Source organism: Anastrepha ludens, chromosome X (assembly GCF_028408465.1).
Source record: "Anastrepha ludens isolate Willacy chromosome X, idAnaLude1.1, whole genome shotgun sequence".
In the NCBI taxonomy this organism is placed as follows: Eukaryota; Metazoa; Arthropoda; class Insecta; order Diptera; family Tephritidae; genus Anastrepha; species Anastrepha ludens.
The window spans coordinates 73,125,226-73,143,324 of NC_071503.1; the positions used below are offsets into that span (position 1 = coordinate 73,125,226).

The 18,099-nt window shown below is 38.8% G+C and overlaps 2 protein-coding genes across 2 annotated transcripts in view; one reads left to right on the forward strand and one right to left on the reverse strand.

Moving 5' to 3' along the window:
- LOC128870420 (uncharacterized) overlaps positions 1-18,099 on the forward strand; it is a 109,473-nt gene that overhangs the window by 21,462 nt on the left and 69,912 nt on the right. The gene's annotated exons all lie outside the window — the stretch shown is intronic.
- On the reverse strand, positions 12,108-16,025 carry LOC128870419 (uncharacterized). The gene is made up of 2 exons (XM_054113034.1): positions 15,538-16,025; positions 12,108-15,454 (listed from the first exon to the last, which is right to left on the reverse strand). Exons 1-2 carry the CDS (start codon positions 15,998-16,000, stop codon positions 12,480-12,482), a joined length of 3,438 nt encoding a protein of 1,145 aa, XP_053969009.1. The 5' UTR covers positions 16,001-16,025; the 3' UTR covers positions 12,108-12,479.

Below are 18,099 nucleotides of genomic sequence, written 5' to 3' on the forward strand. Positions count from 1 at the left end.
CTAATCACAATATAATATCATCTAATATCTAATATCATCTCATCACAAAATTGTTCCTTTTTAAATAGTTGCCATTAACACCACACCTTTCGCACGACAAAAGTAGTAAGTTACCAAGTGTTGTTGTTTTATTTTAACAGTAATAGAAAAAAACATTAAAATAAAACAACAACACTTGGTAACTTACTACTTTTGTCGTGCGAAAGGTTTTATGTCAATGACATCTAAGTTGCCAAGTGATAAGCATTCCAGCTTAAAGTTTGACAATTAAGGTAAATTTTTATTAAGCACTTACTGGCCTTGTTCGAGCCTTGCGCGCTCTTTGAGAAGTGAAAAAATTATTAAATTAAATGGTTTTGAATTAGGCATTATTTGGAAATAAGGGAAATTCTTAGTGTCGGAGGTCGGCCTATAGTTTATTAGAATGCGAAAGAGAAAACTTCAAGAAGTTTATATCGGCGGCCGCCGTCGCCGAATGGGTGAGTGCGTGATTACCATTCGGAATTCACAGAGAGATCGTTGGTTCGAATCTCGGTGAAACACCAAAATTAAGAAAAACATTTTTTTAATAGCGGTCGCCCCTCAGCAGGCAATGGCAAACCTCCGAGTGTATTTCTGCCTAGAAAAAGCTCCTCATAAAAATATCTGCCGTTCGGAGTCGGCTTGAAACTGAAGGTCCCTCCATTTGTGGAACCACATCAACACGCACACCACAAATAGGAGGAGGAGCTCGGCCAAGCACCTAACAAAAGTGTACGCGCCAATTATTTATTTATTTTTTAAGTATAATACAATACGTTATAAATAAGGGTTGTAGGCTGTATTGCTTGTTAGTGTTTATTAATTTTAAAATTTCCTAAGGGCGCCATCTCGTTTGCTTCTTAAAGTAAACGCGCGCTTCAAGCGAGTGAAAACCGTTAGTTAAACAGAACATAGTCGATAGATGGCTAAACATTTTTTCCTCAATGCCTGGCTAGCGAATACCTGTCAGTTAACACCTGATAAAGTTTGCCGGAAGATAGCAAAAACTAGTAGCTGATGTCTTATGTTCCATCTTACCAATGGATCCAGAGTCAGAGCACTCATCTAGTGAATCTTTATCTTGTGAGAGCTACATATTTGCAGGGAATGTACTCTAGTGTTTCATAATTCGCCACGCAAAAACGACAGGCCCTTGATTATCCTAATGCCAATCTCCTGAAATAATAACGAAGGCCACAATGTCCAGTATTATCTAGTGAGAGTTGGTAAAGCCTCTCTATCTAGATTCAAGAGCCTTCTTGACGCTCTTCTAGGAAGTATAATTTATTTCACATTCCACTGTCCCGGAGTTTTCAGGAAAGATTCGTTGTCGATTTCCTTTATGTGAGCTTTGGTAAAAGCGCTGAAAAGTTCTGGCCCCTAGAATTTCGATGTAGCTCCAAAATTCGCTGTTCGTTCCCGTCATAACCTACATGTTTTGTTACCCATCCCATTAAGACAGTTTTCCTTGCCCCAAAGGTATTGAGGACAGTGAAGCTTTCTTCAATGAGTTCAAATGTTGTTGAGTGAGACTGCAGTGCATATAGGGCTGCCTGGCTACCTTGCAAAATATAGATGCGCTTGAAAACGGTACGTCTTCGTAGGCATTCTCTGCAACAAGTTCGTATACCATGAATCTCCGTTTGAAAGACTATGGGATAGCCGCGAATTAGTATCCAACTTTTACAGTTCGGCCCAAAGACTTCCGCACTAGTCCTACCATCCGCAAGCTTCGACGCATCTGTGTATTAGAGTCAGGTTGAATGTGCTGTTTATTTATCTCTCAAAGCGCCCAATCTAGGATCGATATCTTTAAAATTTCCACAAAACTTTTTCGTAGGGGTCATTGAATCACGAATTACACTACAAGTTTGTTTATTTTGAGTTTCGTTTCGTATAATTAGCGCTTATACCCGCCTTGAGTGTTGGCTGAGCCTCTCCTTCTATTGTTGTTTGTTTTGATGTTTTCCACAAATGAACTACAGTTTTACGCCGCTTCCGAACGGCAGATGGTTTTTTATGAGGAGCTTTCCCATGGCAGAAATGCACTCAGAGGTTTGTCATTGTTAAGCCTAATATCGTAGTAATATTGTTCTCCATCATTATAACGGAGGAAGTATTCCTATGTAACATATAGTGCACTGGATGTGTCCGTTGGGCAAGTTCTCGACGACCTGTAATAGCGATCGATACCAGTCGTAGCAATTTACTTAATTTAAATTTTTATAGTTCTTTACCTAGTTTGAAGCCACCATGCTAAGGGGCATAATGATTTTTGCTTTTACAACAGTAGTATATGAACGCTAAGTAATTTTGGTCATACTCCATGTTTCCCCAAAAACAAGCGAGAGAAGCCCTGGAAACCTTTTTGGAAACAGCATCTAACTGAACATTCCAAGTATTAACAACTTAAAAAATTAAAAATAAAAGAAATGTCGGATTGATGTGTTGTAGAGTACATCTTGCTCAATATGGGCAATAGATCTACTGTGAGGAATTTGGATTGAATTCTGATTCCAAATGAAATGAAAATCACTTTTCGTTTGATTCAGAAAGCCAAATGATAAATAATATTTGTAAAAATATTTGAATAAACTAATTCTAACTTATTAAACTGTTTTATCAAACATAGCATATTTGTACAATATATGATTTTACTTATAAATTAATATAAGTATAGCTTCTTGTTCTTATATAATGTGCTGAGTTACAACTCTGCAGTTTATGATTTCTGTCAACATTTTTTCCAATTCCCATCACTGTGCATTGTCGAACACAATGTATCTATAGGCACTGATTTCTTGCCCGTGTCGTTATTGTGACATAAGAAGCCATTTTACCACTGCTTAGAGTCTGTACCAGATGTTAGCCAATTGCCATGATTTATAATACTTACTAGGCTCAAGGGGGACCCACCCCTGTTGTTGTTTGAACTCTCCCAACTGCATCCTCCCCCCATCCTCCTGACCTTAAAAATATTAGAAGGCTAAGATAGTCTCTTCTTCTCCTCTGGGGATGGGAATTTTTTCCCATAGTGCCACTAGATCCACTGACATGAACTGTAAAAGGAGAAGAAACTTTAGTTTATTGCTTAAAAATGTCGTCGTTCCTGGGTGAGGACTGTTGTCATCAATTAACATACTATCAGCTGTGCCTAGTCCTTTTGCAGCGCTATAAAAAATTCTGGGCTCTTGCGTGAAGCCATCTCTCCCGAACTTCCTGTGAGAGCATAAGCACGAATTGAGTCAGTTTTTTGCATTTTGTACTACACATGATGTTGAACCAAGGGTTATTTTCCAAGGCAGCACAAAACTTAGGTAGTGGGGGTGCACAAATGTTGACCAGAGAAGCGACAATTCTGCGGTAAGAAACCCACAATCCTGCTGTCGAGGCAAAATCCTGTTGTTCGCGACGAAATGACGACGAAATCCTGTAGCCTGAGAGGAAATGAGTACCAAGCCAAAATCCTTAAGGAAACCAAAATCCTGCAGCTTCAGACGAAACGACGACAAAAAATATCAGCTATTGTATTATTTTCGGCACTCCAAATAACGATTTACAATTTACAATATATTTTCAAAAATGTTCCCCTTTATATATATTACAAAAAATATTTTAATCAAAGCGTACTTATTTTTACAGAAAAACAGAACCTACTTATATTCACAAATAACAAGTGCTGATAAACCTTAAAGTATATAGCTCACAAAAGAGGATAGTTTCATATGTAGAAGCCCACGCAAGTGGGGAAAGTTATTGATCGCCATTCACTTGGGAGTGGCCAGGACGATTCTTCTGCATATGGTTCAAGCAGCTCACAACGTCCGGAATTAGCGCACGTATCCTCCGGGTAGCTTCCGAACGTGAGAAGGCGAAGCATTCCAGGATAGCTGGTTGTGCACTGGGTTTGGGAGCCGCCACTTAAAAGTCCCCCCCAATGAAAAGAATAATAAAGAATGAGACCTCCCTATACTGAGGACGACCACTGCAAACGAAATAAGGATTACAATTTGAGGGCATGCAATGTCCGGTCTCTTATTGGGGAAGGTGCCTCTGCCCGGCTGGTTGATGTCCTCGTGAGAGTAAGGGCTGACATCACTGCCATTCAAGAGATGCGATGGACGGGACAAGGCAAGAAAAGCGTAGGACCTTGTGACGTCTACTACAGTTTCCATGTAAAGGAGCGCAAATTCGGTGTTGGATTTGTTGTGGGATAGAGACTTCGTCGCCAAGTACTGCTGTTCTCTCCGGTGGGTGAGCGTCTCGCTATCATCTGCATCAAAGTACGATTTTTTAACTTATCGCTAATTTGCACCCACGCCCCGACGGAAGAGAAGGACGATGCGACCAAAGATTCCTTCAATGCGCGCCTGGAACGTTCCTATGAGCGCTGTCCCCGCCATGACATAAAACCGTCCTTAGCAACTTGAATGCCAGGGTGGACAAGGAGGAAATTTTGGGTCCCACAGTCGGAAAATTCAGCCTAGACAACGAAACATCCGGTAACTTACAGCGGCTGATTGACTTCGCCGGGGTCCAAAACATGGTAGTCTGCAGCACCAGATTCCAGCATAAAAAGATTCACCAAGCCACCTGGCTGTCTCCTGATCGAAAAACACGAAACCAGATCGATCATGTTGGGATAGATGGAAGACACGCCTCTAATGTATTAGATGTACGTACTATCCGAGGACCCAACATCGACTCGGATCACTACCTTGTTGCAGCCAAACTATGCACACGCCTCTGTGCAGCGAAAAGCGTACATCGATAAGCTGCAATCACAACAGACAGCTAGAAGATTCGCAACTCGACCCTCACTCCTGCTCTCAGAGAGTAGGGCCCAACAAACCGGCATGTACGAATAATGGAGCAACATTTATCGTTCTCTACGTACCGCCACCGAAGGAGAAAGCGGATTCCGGCGAGCCCGAAAAAACAGTTGGTACGACGACGATAATCCATAAGAAGGGCGATCTTGCAATTTGTGCCAATTACCGAGGGATTTGTTTTCTAAATATCGCCTATAAGGGTCTAGCGAGCGTATTGTGTGAAAGGCTGAAGCCCACCGTCAATCAACTGATTGGAGCGTATCAGTTTGGCTCTATACCTGGAAAGTCTACCATCGACCAAATATTCACAATACGCCAAATCTTGGAAAAGGCCCATGAAAGGAGAATCGACACACATCATCTTTTCGTCGACTTCAAAGCTGCATTCGACAGTACGGAAAGGAGTTATCTGTATGCCGCGATGTCTAAATTTGGTATCCCCACAAAACTAATACGGCTATACAGCGCCGTCAGAATTGGGAAGGACCTCTCCGAGCCGTTTGATACCAAACAAGGTTTCAGACAGTGTGACTCGCTGTCGTGTGACTTCTTTAACCTGATGTTGGAGAGCATCGCAAGAGGCGCAGAATCTAATCCCTCAGGCACAATTTTTTATGAGAGCGTGCAATGGTTGGCATATGCCGATGATATTGACATCGCTGGTTATAGTGCCAATTAGGAAGAAGTATAACTCAAAAATGTCATATACTGTTTCAGTTTACATTATGAGTGAATGTTTGAGTATTTTAATATTGGTTAAGAATACCATTAGGGTGATCCAACATTCCGGCCCCGTTGAAAGTACCCTCTTTCAAGAGACAGGTAAGATGGCTAATTTGTGTATCGGGCGACAGCAAGGCCCATTAGGAATACGAAAATGTACAAAGCGTGCATAACCATCTTGCCTAAGCACGGTGGATTCGACACGACCAAGTTTCCAGCACTGTGGTGGTAAGTTGTCGTCGTGTATTATGACTAATGCTCCGACTGTGAGGTTTGGTGTAGGTGCCGTCCACTTGACCGTTGCTCGTAGTTCATTGATATAATCTGCAGACCAGCAACGCCAAAATCTTTGTTTAATTGAAGTGATCATTTCAAAGTGATCTAAGTTGGAAATATTTTTATGTTCCATGCTCAGAAAATCCACGTAATGAGTCACCAACCAAAAAGTTTCCGGCATTAGGAGCTCCAAAATCGTTCGGGTCTGACGACAGCGGTGGAAGTGGATTGAGAGTTGAGTATTGCTTCTATTTCAGCAGTGACGATGCTCAGCTCTTCAAAAGATAATTTCGTGTTTGCCAACGAGCGGTAAAGTAAACCCTTTGCGCTTTTTTCAGCTGCTTCCCAAAGGCCGCCGAAATGAGGTGACCTGGGAGGTACAAAGTGAAAATTAATGAAGTCAGATGAATAAAATTTGTAAACTTCTTCTTGTGTCTTAGTACTCTACAGAAATGGTGGAAGCTCCTTAAGGTGGCATTATATCAAAATATATCGAATGGCATCTTAAGACGATTACCCATGCGTTTAAGTGCATTTAAGAATGCCCTTGGTTGATAAGTCGGAGACTACCTCAATATGAACTGCTTCGGTCAACAAGCAAACGAAAACGGCCAGATACGCCTTGTTTGACGGCTTTCCACGAATCCGTAAATATGTGTTGATGGGTCCACAGAAATCAATTGCGCAACGTTCGAATGGACGAGCAGGTGTGAGACGTGCAGCTGGCAGCGGTCCCATAATTTGCTGTGATAACTTTGGCCTGTAGCGAACGCAATATACACACGAACGAACAATACGGCGAGCGAACGAACGAAACGGCGATTACAAAAAAATTCGACCTAACATAAAAAAACGGCGCGATACGGGTCTTCTAATTTCGCCTCTATTTTCACCCGCCACTCTCAGAATGGACCTAATTTTTGCTAACCTGAATTTGTTCCACAGTGTAATTGTACTTGCCGTTCTAACACCTGAATACATGTGGACCAAGTTGGAAGCGATTTGTAGTCGAGTGACTCATTCCATTTATTGCAAGCCTGGGACTACCAGATTTGCCTATAACGATGTAGATCAGCATGGCTTGTGCAATTTCATAACTTGAACCCAGTGATTCCAACGAACTAAAGATGGCGGATGCCTTATCTACTAGGCTTCTCAAGTGCTGAGCGTTCGATTTGTCAACAGACTGGAATGCAAACAGTGAAGCGATTCCTTCTAAAAATATCAAAGTCGGATTATCAAATCGTCTTTGGGTCTAGCCAATGCCTTTGGATAGCTAAAGCTAGTTACTTGAAAGGATTTAACAGTTTCTGAGCCTTTCAAGCAGGATAAGAGGTAATTAAAACGTTCTATATTCGATAATCCTGAATCATGTGAGATTATTTGAGTAAAGGACGTTATAAAATTTATACTCAGCATAGACTCTCGTTGAAGGTAGGCAGCGACAACTTCGGGAGATGCGACGTCTTGATGGAGCGGCATCAGTGTAATTCACCGTATCATTTCCATCCTCCCCAAGTTATTCTTGTATGTTAACTTTTACAGCTACATAGCTGTCTTCTAATTCGGCTCGACCATTATCGGAAGGATCCAAATCATCGATGTCGGCTTGCACGGAAAGTGCTTGTTTGAAATAGGACTCCAAAATTTCTAAACGACATTGAAGTTCAGCGTCCGATGATTTGTCTTCTATATCTCTAATTGCCTCTACAATAGTATTGATACGGCATGGTTCCCTTAATGTTGGAGCGCTTGCGTTTATATTCGTCTAATGATATGGTGTATTGCAACGTGGCTTATAATACGTTCACATATAAGTAGATGATCTACTTCTTCGCGCTTAACTCAAAATCCGTAATTAAAAAGCGCGATTTCCCATACAAAATTTCTCTCCCAAAATCTGAGACTATTAAAAAATTCTAGATAATAACGATACGTTTTAATATACAACCCTGTGTTTTCGGTGTTATCTCCTTACGAATGTAAGGAGAAACATCAAAATAAAAACTAAATGAAATAGATACCTGCAAAGAAAATACTTCTGTAAACATTATTCCAATAAAGTTTTTGTTAAATATTGATAATTATGGATTCATTTTACAGAAAAACGCGTGTGTCCATTAACGTTTAGTCCTCTTATTACTTATTATAAAATGTAATATAAAATATCCCATGCGCATTGCTGCCATAATTTTTTGCAACCTCAGTAAACGTCGCATACGGATTTTCTCCAACACTTTATTATTAGCAGCCAATCGCGCAATTAAATTAGCTATTCCTTCTCCTTGAATTTTCTTCATATCGTTAATAATAATTAAACGAACCAAAAACACCGAATATTCCACCAAAATAATTTCTATGAGGAAAAACCTCTCAAAGCAGTATTGACAGCTGATTGTCAATTTTGCAGGTAATCTGCCAAATGTGAACGAGTAGATTAATTTGGTGGGTATGGCTTGGTATGCTTATGTTAACAATGGGGAAAAATGCTGTTAGTCCTGTAATGACATAGGCAACACAGCAACGAAGAAAGCGCGATGAGAGCAGATCAAAGTTAGCTTGGATCCACGAGATATTAACAGCACCATTGTGGTGGATGAATAACAGCCTTTCGAAATGTGTTGGCTAAGTCCAAACTTGGACAATGACGTTGTATACGTGCCCCACGTTGGGCGTCAAAATGTTGAACCAAGGATTATTTTCCAAGGCATCACAAAACTTAGGTAGTGGGGGTGCACAAATGTTGACCAGAGAAGCGACAATTCTGCTGTAAAGAACCCACAATCCTGTTGTTCGCGACGAAATGACGACAAAATCCTGTAGCCTGAGACGAAATGAGTACAAAGCCAATCCTTAAGGAAACCAAAATCCTGCAGCTTCAGACGAAACGACGACAAAAAATATGAGTTATTTTTTTCAGCACTCCAAATTACAATTTACAATTTACAATATATTTTCAAAAATGTTCCCCTTTATATACAAAAAATATTTTAATCCAAGCGTACTTATTTTTACAGAAAAACAGAACCTACTTATATTCACATTTAGTGGTTTTTGTATGTCGTTCTCTTGCTTAAATGTAGTCTAAGATCACTTTTTGCTATCTAATCTACTACTGGGTTACCCATATTCGACGGACCCATGTGTTTTTTTTTAATAAAAAAAAACATAATATTTTTGATGTTGACGATAATAATCATTTTATTTGGTTCAAGTAGATTTGCTAAAATCACTTTTTGAATATGATATCTCTCAAATGGACTCCTTGAGCCTGTACGGCGTATTGTGCCCGTTTTGCAGCATTATCCATAGTTTTAGCTAACATTTCGGCTGGAATAGCGGCTATTTCCTCACGGATGTTGTCCTTGAGCTCTTCTATGGTCTTTGGCTTATTAATATAAACCTTTGATTTTAAATATTCCCACAAGAAGAAGTCAAGTGGCGTTAAATCGGGCGAACGCGGTGGCCAGTAAAAATCGCCATTTTTCGACATAAAACGACAAGGAAACAATTTCTTCAAAAAATCAATTGTGGTGCGAGCTGTGTGTGATGGAGCGCCGTCTTGTTGAAACCAGAAGTATCTCATACGCTTTCGACGAATAATTGGCATCACAATTTTCTTCTTTTCTTCTTCTTCTTCTTCTTCTTCTTCTTCTTCTTCTTCTTCTTCTTCTCCTTTTCACAATTTTCGTCTTTTGTTGAATGTAAATTTCAACAATTTGGGAGCGCTCGTATGGCGTAAACTGTTCCATGGTAAAAATCTGCTTGGACTGGCGCTTCCAACGCGGTATGTCATTAAGCAATCTGACGTCTCTGTAAAAATATACAGGGCTGCCAGATGGGTCCTTCAAATATATGCAACCCTGTACTTCGTTTCCCAGAATGCCTTTGTGACCAAGTACGCAATACATGTTCAGCCTTTTGTTTGTGGCTAGCTTTTTTATGGCCTCCCTGCTTCGTTGAACATTTTTGGACTTGATACAATATGAGATTATTGCTTATATTGCTACTTGACTGTCCACGTATGTATTAATTATTGAGTTCGTGTTTTTTTTTTGTGTAGGCCAGCTCAGCGGCTTTCCCCACAGCAAAAGCTTCCACTTGGAAAATACTGCTCTAGTCTGGCTCTAGCTTGATAGGCTGCCTAATCCCTAGCTTTGATCAGTAAATTCCCGCTCCTACTCCGTCCAAAGTTTTAGAGCCGTCTGTGTAGATGTGAAAGGTCTTACGGCCAGGCTTCATTCCTTTGTGCCATCCCTCCTCATCAATTGTAGTATCAAACCTTCTCTCCAAATTAAATTACGTAGTCATGTAGTCTGTGCAACCTGAACTGCTCTTTCCTATTGAGCTATGTTCGAAGGTTCTACAAGTAAATACTCCAGCAGCTACTAACCTCCCTGTTGATTCCGCTTCCAGATTTTACGCAATAAGGTCATTAGTATCATTTCCAGTGCCGCCTTTGGAGTGGATTTCATCGCTCCTATTATGCACAGAGCAACAAGTCGCTGAATCCTTTCCAGTGACATTAAGTATGTAAATTTTCTTGTTGCAGTCCACCATACTAAGGCCCCATACAGCTATATCGGTATAACTACTGCCGCGTAGCACCAATGCATCAGTGAGGGCGATAGACCCCAAGTAACGCCCAGCATTCTTTTACATGAGTACAGCGCATTACTGACCTTTTTCACCGTTTCCTTAACATTATGCTTCCACAGTAATTTACTGTCCAGTATTACTCCGACGTACCTCGCATGATCTTTGAGGAATAGCTTCGGGAGGTTCCACGCCGGAACCTTGTACTTCCTGGTAAAAAGTACCGTGTCGATTTTTGCCGCGATTATCCCTAGCCCTGCGTGAGATGTCTGTCTATTGGTGTACAGTTTTAAGAGTTTTGTTCATCATTGGCGCCCCTCTGTCAAATTTATTAAGCAGTTCATTTGCTACAAGTAGCCATAATAGCGGCGAAAGTGTCCCACCTTGTGGAATACCTCTGTATGCATATTTGGTAACGCTCGTATCGCTCCACTCGCTCCTTTTTTATGTTTAGTACAAGTGAGTGAAGTGCAGTTTCAGTAGATCTGCCTTTAGTGTAAGCGTGCTGAGCCTTAGATAATTCGTCCGGCACAATTGCGTCTCTGATGTATGCGTCTAGAATCTTCTCTAATGTTTCCAGGGGAAATAAAGTCAGACTAAAGGGCCTGCATTCTTTCGGGTAAAGGTGGTTGCTTTTTCCTGCTTTTGGAATAAACACAACTCTCGCTTGTCTCCACATTACAGGAACATAGTTGAACCTTAAGTAGCTTATGAATATCGTTCTCAGCCATAGTACCACAAGATGCCTTACCTTTTCGAGCATGGCTGGGAAGATTCCGTCTAGTCCTGGCTATTTAAAGGAGCCGAAACTTTGTATAGCCCATTCTATCTTGTTAGTCCTAATTACGTTCGTCGGGATGTCGTGCACAATATCCCTTCTAGGTTCGGGATCTATAGTGCCCGCACACCGTGGAAAATGTGTGCTGACTAGGTCTTTTCGCCGCTGTCAGCCCACTCCGCGTTAGTTTTTCGTATTGTTATTGGCATAGACGGGTTCTTGGATAGCAGTTTCCTAAGTCCATCCACTTCATTAGTGTCTTTCACGCTGCTACAGAAGTATTTTCAAGATTCTCTTTTGGCTCTACGTATTTCTTTCTTGTATACTTTTGGCGGCCGCCGTAGCCGAATATATATATATACTAGCGGACCCGACAGACGTTGTCCTGTACACACGTCTTTAATTCGGAAATTTCAAACGTTATTATTAAGCTACAACAATCTGGACCGTTTTGATGAAAATTATTATTAAAAAATTATTACAATATCTTACGTCATTACATATACGTGTATCACAATTCGACCAATCGATAGCGTGTGAGTATGTGTATCCATATTAGTGAAATGTAATGTCGACGCTGTGTTAGGAAAAAGATGTGTTTATTGTCACACTCCACTGACAAAATCCGTGAAATAAATAATAGCAGTCACTATATGTATTTGATTATAGACATGGATATTTCTGAGAGTTACGGAAAATTTTAAGCCAATGAAACGACTGATTACAGACACGAATATTAGCCGTGGAATGTGGCAATAGCAGCTTCGTAAATAAAAATTTCAACATTTTTTAATTCAAGGTGAAAAAGATTTCACTAAAACTATTTTATTTATAACATATATTTTTTAATTTACAAAAACTTAATTTATCGTAATGCGATTGGATGTACAATATTTTTGGTTAAGCCTTGAGGTGTATAAATAAACAAATTCGATGGTTTTCCAACTCTAGAACACGCAACATATAATTGGCCGTGAGAAAAACACGGATTTTCTAAATCTAAGCCACAAATTGTCATTGTTTGGCCTTGTGACTTATTTATAGTCATAGCATATGCCAAGCAGATTGGAAATTGTAAACGTTTGAATGGTATAGGTGAATCTGAAGGAATCATTGGGATCCGTGGTAGAAGTACAACTTCATCTTGGAATTTTCCACTTAAAATAGTGGCTTCGAGAATGTTGCCCATGATTTTTTTACAACTAATCGCGTGCCATTACACAATTTTGGGGCATTTAAATTTCGAAGCAAAATTATATATTAGGTGAGCCAATTTTCAGCCGCAAATTATGCGGTGGCATTCCGGATAAATCTAGTGAATTTAGAAACTCTACAGGATAGTTGACAACTTCGTCAGGATCAACAACCGTGTCAATCGATTTAAATATAATTTCATCACCAGGCAATGACTGTTGTATTTTAAAGTTGATGGCGTCAACATCTAAATTTTTTGCGGCTAAAATAGCTCGCTCTCGCAGCCATACATGATTAGTATAATTATGTTTCAAATCTGGAAAGATACTTTCTATTAACTCATCTTTGGTAGCCACCATGTTGCAAAAATTCTCTGGTAGTCGAATATATTGTGTATCTTCATACAATGGAATTTTACCGTTGCCAATGTTTAACAATTGTTCAGCGAATCCTGATGCTAATGGATCATTCTGAAGTTGAACGCGCATATTAAGAGTAAGGCATAATTTAGTGACACTTCGCCATAAATAAGATTCTTTCAAACATGCGTTTATTTGGTCTGCATATGTCGCACGTGGAATGACTGGTAGTGTTTGTCTGAAATCACCAGACAGCAGAAGTAGAGCACCACCGAAAAGCCGAGCATTATTTCTGATATCTTTCAGAGACCTGTCGAGAGCTTCGAGCGAATGCTTGTGGGCCATTGTACATTCATCCCAGATAATAATTTTGCATTTTCTCAAAACTTCAGCCATGCCTGAATGCTTCTTTATGTTACATATTGCTTCAGGATTTGTATGAACATTCAAAGGTAATTTTAGTGCTGAATGGGCAGTCCGTCCACCATCAAGTAACGTTGCTGCAATACCTGATGAAGCAACGGCCAACGCAATATGATTTTGTGATCGAATGCGCGCAAGTATCAGTGAGATGAGAAATGTTTTACCAGTGCCACCTGGTGCGTCCAAAAAAAAGAAACCACCTTGTTGTGCTGTAATTGATACGTCAATTTCATCATATACATTTCGTTGTTCAGCAGTAAGCAATTGTTCATTATTAGCAACAAAAGTAGCCAAAGAAGTTTTATCGAACTGGTGTTCACGTTGAACATCGCTATTGATGATATCTACCGCTGGGCGGTTCGGCGCTGGCATTCCAAAATGGATGAGCGGCATGTTCGAAATAAGAATACAAATATCCTCAATCATTATTAATGATTCGTTGTATATTTCAGCGGAGAATTCAATATTAAGATTTTGATTAGCAATTCTAGTCCGATGCAAAATATCTTCACTCATTGAATCTTTATATTTGTTCCACAGAGCAGATGCGTCAGACGGAAAACACGTTGTTAATATTATTGAAAATAATTGCCGGATTTGTTGTGGAGATGAGCTCAGTGCTGCATCTGCAAGTGTGAGGTCCCAATGGTTATCATCCTCCAATAAATGTAACTCTCTACACGCATCGAAGAAAGTGTCGTACAAAATACCATTGACTTTTCGCAAATATTGGAAGGACGTTGGTCCAGGAATGTTAACCAGTAATAAACGCAAAAAAAAACATTCGCGTTGCTTCGGATGAACTGTATATAATCGACCTAACGTATTTGTCATAAATAAGTCAGCGAATCCTGAGACTGGAGTGCCTCGTTTCCGCGGTTCCCAATTTTTTGATTGTTTATTCCATATAAAAAATTTAGGAACATCAGCGTATATTAATGTCCTTGCGAATTGACCAACAACATCTTGTCGACTACAAAGTTTAAAAAATTCAGTAAGAGTTGTTTTTGGAGCCGTTAAAGCCTGTTGTAGTGCAGTCTCTTCTGTGAAGTAAACACGTTGTCCGTTTTCAAGATGCACAGACAAATGTATCACAGCAGGATCCCTTTCATGGATAGGAAACGTAAAAATGCGCCAAATAGCTTCGTTGCTACTTATGTATCGACCCATTTGATAACGTGTTATTTCGTCATTGTCGTTTATATTTTGAACAGCAAATATAGCTTTATCACTACCTTTGTGAACATACTTACAAATGTATTTGATCGACTTCACTGAACTGCATAGTTCGACGTTAATGTGCGCTTTGTAGGTTTTGCACAGCAATGGTGAATATGGGACTACCCAGCGATTATCAATATCTACTATTACACCATTTGACAGACGTAATTCATATGATTGACCACCATTGTCTACGTCTCTACGTCGGTAAGATGGATAGCCATCAATATTAGTGATAGTATCAGTTTCACATGGTTTTGGAAAACGCTTTGTGCATTTTCCATTATCCATACATGGTGACATTATGTTTAGAGTACCACATGGACCATGGATCATATTAGTAGTAACAATGTCAAACAATTCTTGATCAATGTTCGGATCTGGAATTTCCGCTGAAATAATTTTGTCAATTTCTTCTGGGCGTATTTTATCCACCAACCAAATTAAAATATGCGCATGAGGTAAGCCTCGTTTTTGCCATTCAACCGAGTAAAGCCAACAACGTGTTTCACCAAATACCGAGTGATGAGTAATTAAATTCATCAAAGATTTTAATTTTTGTTTAAAAACACGTGCAGTGACATCATGACGGTGCATCGATGTTTGACCTGGCAACAGCAAATTTTTAATTTCATCCCAGTTTGGATTACACGTAAATGTAATAAAAAGATCTGGTCGGTCGTATGCACGTACGTAGGTCATGGCATCTTGAATGTATTCCTGCATATGGCGCGGACTACCAATGTATGATGACGGGAGAATATATGCGGTCCCGATATTGTTGATGTTATTCGTTGCATCTACGTTACCGATTACGGCGTCACGCAAATGAATGTACTCCTCAGCACGAAGTTTTGCTTGATTAAATTTTATGTATCGTAATCTCTCACTTTCGATTTTTACATACATATCGACAATGTATTGATGAAATAGCTGTCTGCATCGGAGAATGTTATTGTCTTCATTAGCACGAATCATTAGTCGATATGCGTAAAAGTTCATAGAACTAACTTTCTTGTTCAGTTCTTCACCTGCAAATAAATATATTTATGAGATAAACAGAAATTATGGATTTAGAAAAAAAAATAATTGTTAGATAATCTATGAATTGTACCTGTAGTTGGATTTCTTTGTTTAATATTGATATAATATCCATCTTCTCCTTCCCAAAATATCAATGGATACTGCAAAGCATCGTAAGAACGATGATTGTCTTGAATTATTTGCACCGTATCATCTCTGCGTTGTATGCGAATGTCTCGCCGTTCACATGGGTCACCAGCCATAACAACTGCAACTTCATGAATAGTTGGAACATTATATGTACCTGCGTGTTCGCCATAGGGCACTTTGTCTGCTTTAATGACAATAACGTACTTGTCGTTTTGCAGTCTGTTAGAAAGAGTCTTGAACAATCGTATCAATTGGTTATGATTTTGCAAAAACGTTTGTAAAATATCCACAATTTCTCGTTCTTCCATCTGCTCTATATGGTTGTAAACACAGCGTGTATGTGATTGTTGCTCCTCATCGCCCATAAAGTAAATTTGTAGAAATTTTGGATCGGCATCAGGCATTGGAAGCAATGAACTAATTTGGTGGTATACCTGACCTTAAATCTTGAATGTAGATTCAAAATTACAACCATCTTCATTATGGACGATTTTTGTTGCTCCAAATGATGTCATTTGAAAGCATGAATTAAATTTACGAATTTTCCGCAAAAACAATTTCGATTGAGATGTGGTTCCGGCTAAAAGTATTTTTAAAGGTTCTGGTGGTGGATTTAGCGATGGCAGTGAAATTTTTCCAGACGCACAACATAAACCAACCGATTCACCTTTGTACTTAAAAGCATGACAATATTTACACTCTTTGTCCATACTACCTATCGTGATTAGTGCATGTGACGAATAGTCTATTTTAGGATCATATTCAAACGCGAGACGACTAAGTGATGCTCGTGTCAATGTTCGATTTTCGAGCACTTGCCGATTTTGATGTTCTCTCTGTGCGTCGGTCAGTCGTTGACGTGCCTCTCGTTGTCTTAATGTATTAGCATGAAGACGTCGAACGCGTTGCTCTGAATTTTCATTTGCTCGTGAACATGCAACTTGATCTCTGGAATTTACATTATCCGTCAAGAGTTCTTCAACTGATCTATTTAATCGACGATCATGGACCAATTGCGCATTCCGAGTACGTCGACCAATATTTTTCGCTCTTCCACGAAGACGTGGCATTTTTCTGTAAAAGAAAAATACTATAAAATAATGCACAACGAATATAAAAATAATGTAAAAAATTCATTATGAAATTAATGAGCTACTATCTGCGTCATTAATTTCTGACTGTTTCGAAATTAAGTGAAAAATAAAAATCCATCTAAATACAATCTGTATCATTAAATGTAGATGAATAAAAAAAACTTCTTTAAAGAAATGAATATATAAGTAAAAAAGCATATAATAAAATATTCATTATTATAAAATCTATAGCGATGAAAAATCTGTCCACATAAAAATCCGTGTGAATCAAGAGGCAAATATTGAAAGTAAATTTATAAAAATCCGTTTAATCAAACAATTAAATAAAAGTATAATTTTATGGATAACACAAAGAAGCTCCATATGTTGTCTATGAAATTTAACTTTTATTGAATTTATTAATTTTATGGATTTTTATTTATTCACTTGTAAGGTTTGTCTCTTTATTTGCACGGATTTTTATTTGGACGAATTTTTAATCGACACAGATTCTAAATTTCTAATATTTCATTTTATGCTTTTTTACTCATATTCATAAATTTTTTCTATTTTTTTATTCATTTCTATCATTTTATTTTTCACTAAGTCTTCTAACAGTTAGAAATTAATGACGCGTATAAAACACAAATAAATTTATAGGTTAGAGTGGTAATTAATCAACGCACGTGTAAATTTCATAAAAAAATTCATAAGAAATATACTCACTTCGATTCTGCACTAAAGTCGCAAAATGTATTGTTTTTTATGCACACTTCAAAACTTTTTTAACAATTAGTAACTGTTGATTTAATATTTGATTCAGCACGATGTTTAAATAACGCAATAATAACAAAATATTTCTCTCAATTCGATCGCAGCGCCAACTGTCGGGACAGACTGAAATTGAAATAAAGTATTATTTAATATTTAACGCTGCGATGATAGCGCAGTCTATCGGATCCAATGTGAAACATTCCAAAATTAACAACTACTTATTATTAAAAAATTAATTAAAAAAACATTTTCCAGGAGACCAAATTGTGAATCTAAACCATTCTCGAATCCCATTGAACACACACAAAAAATTTCATCAAAATCGGTTCAGTCGTTTAGGAGGAGTTCAGTGACAAACACACGAACATAAGAAATATATATATAAAGATATATATATATTTATATAATTGGCGCGTGCACCTTTTTGGGTGTTTGGCCAAGCTCCTCCTGCTATTTGTGGTGTGCGTCTTGATGTTGTTCCACAAACGGAGGGACCTTCAGTTTCAAGCCGGTTCCGAACGGCAGATATTTATATGAGGAGCTTTTTCATGGCAGAAATACACTCGGAGGTTTGCCATTGCGTGCCGAGGGGCGACCGCTATTAGAAAAATGTTTTTATTAATTTTGGTTGCCCCGAGACTCGAACCAACGTTCTC

Excerpts from the sequence above, each read along its gene's own strand:
- LOC128870419 (XM_054113034.1), bottom strand. The coding sequence starts at position 16,000 with ATGCCTGATGCCGATCCAAAATTTCTACAAATTTACTTTATGGGCGAT. Across the intron at positions 15,455-15,537 it reads ACAAAGAAATCCAACTACAG|GTGAAGAACTGAACAAGAAA; the intron begins GTACAATTCATA and ends ATTTATTTGCAG.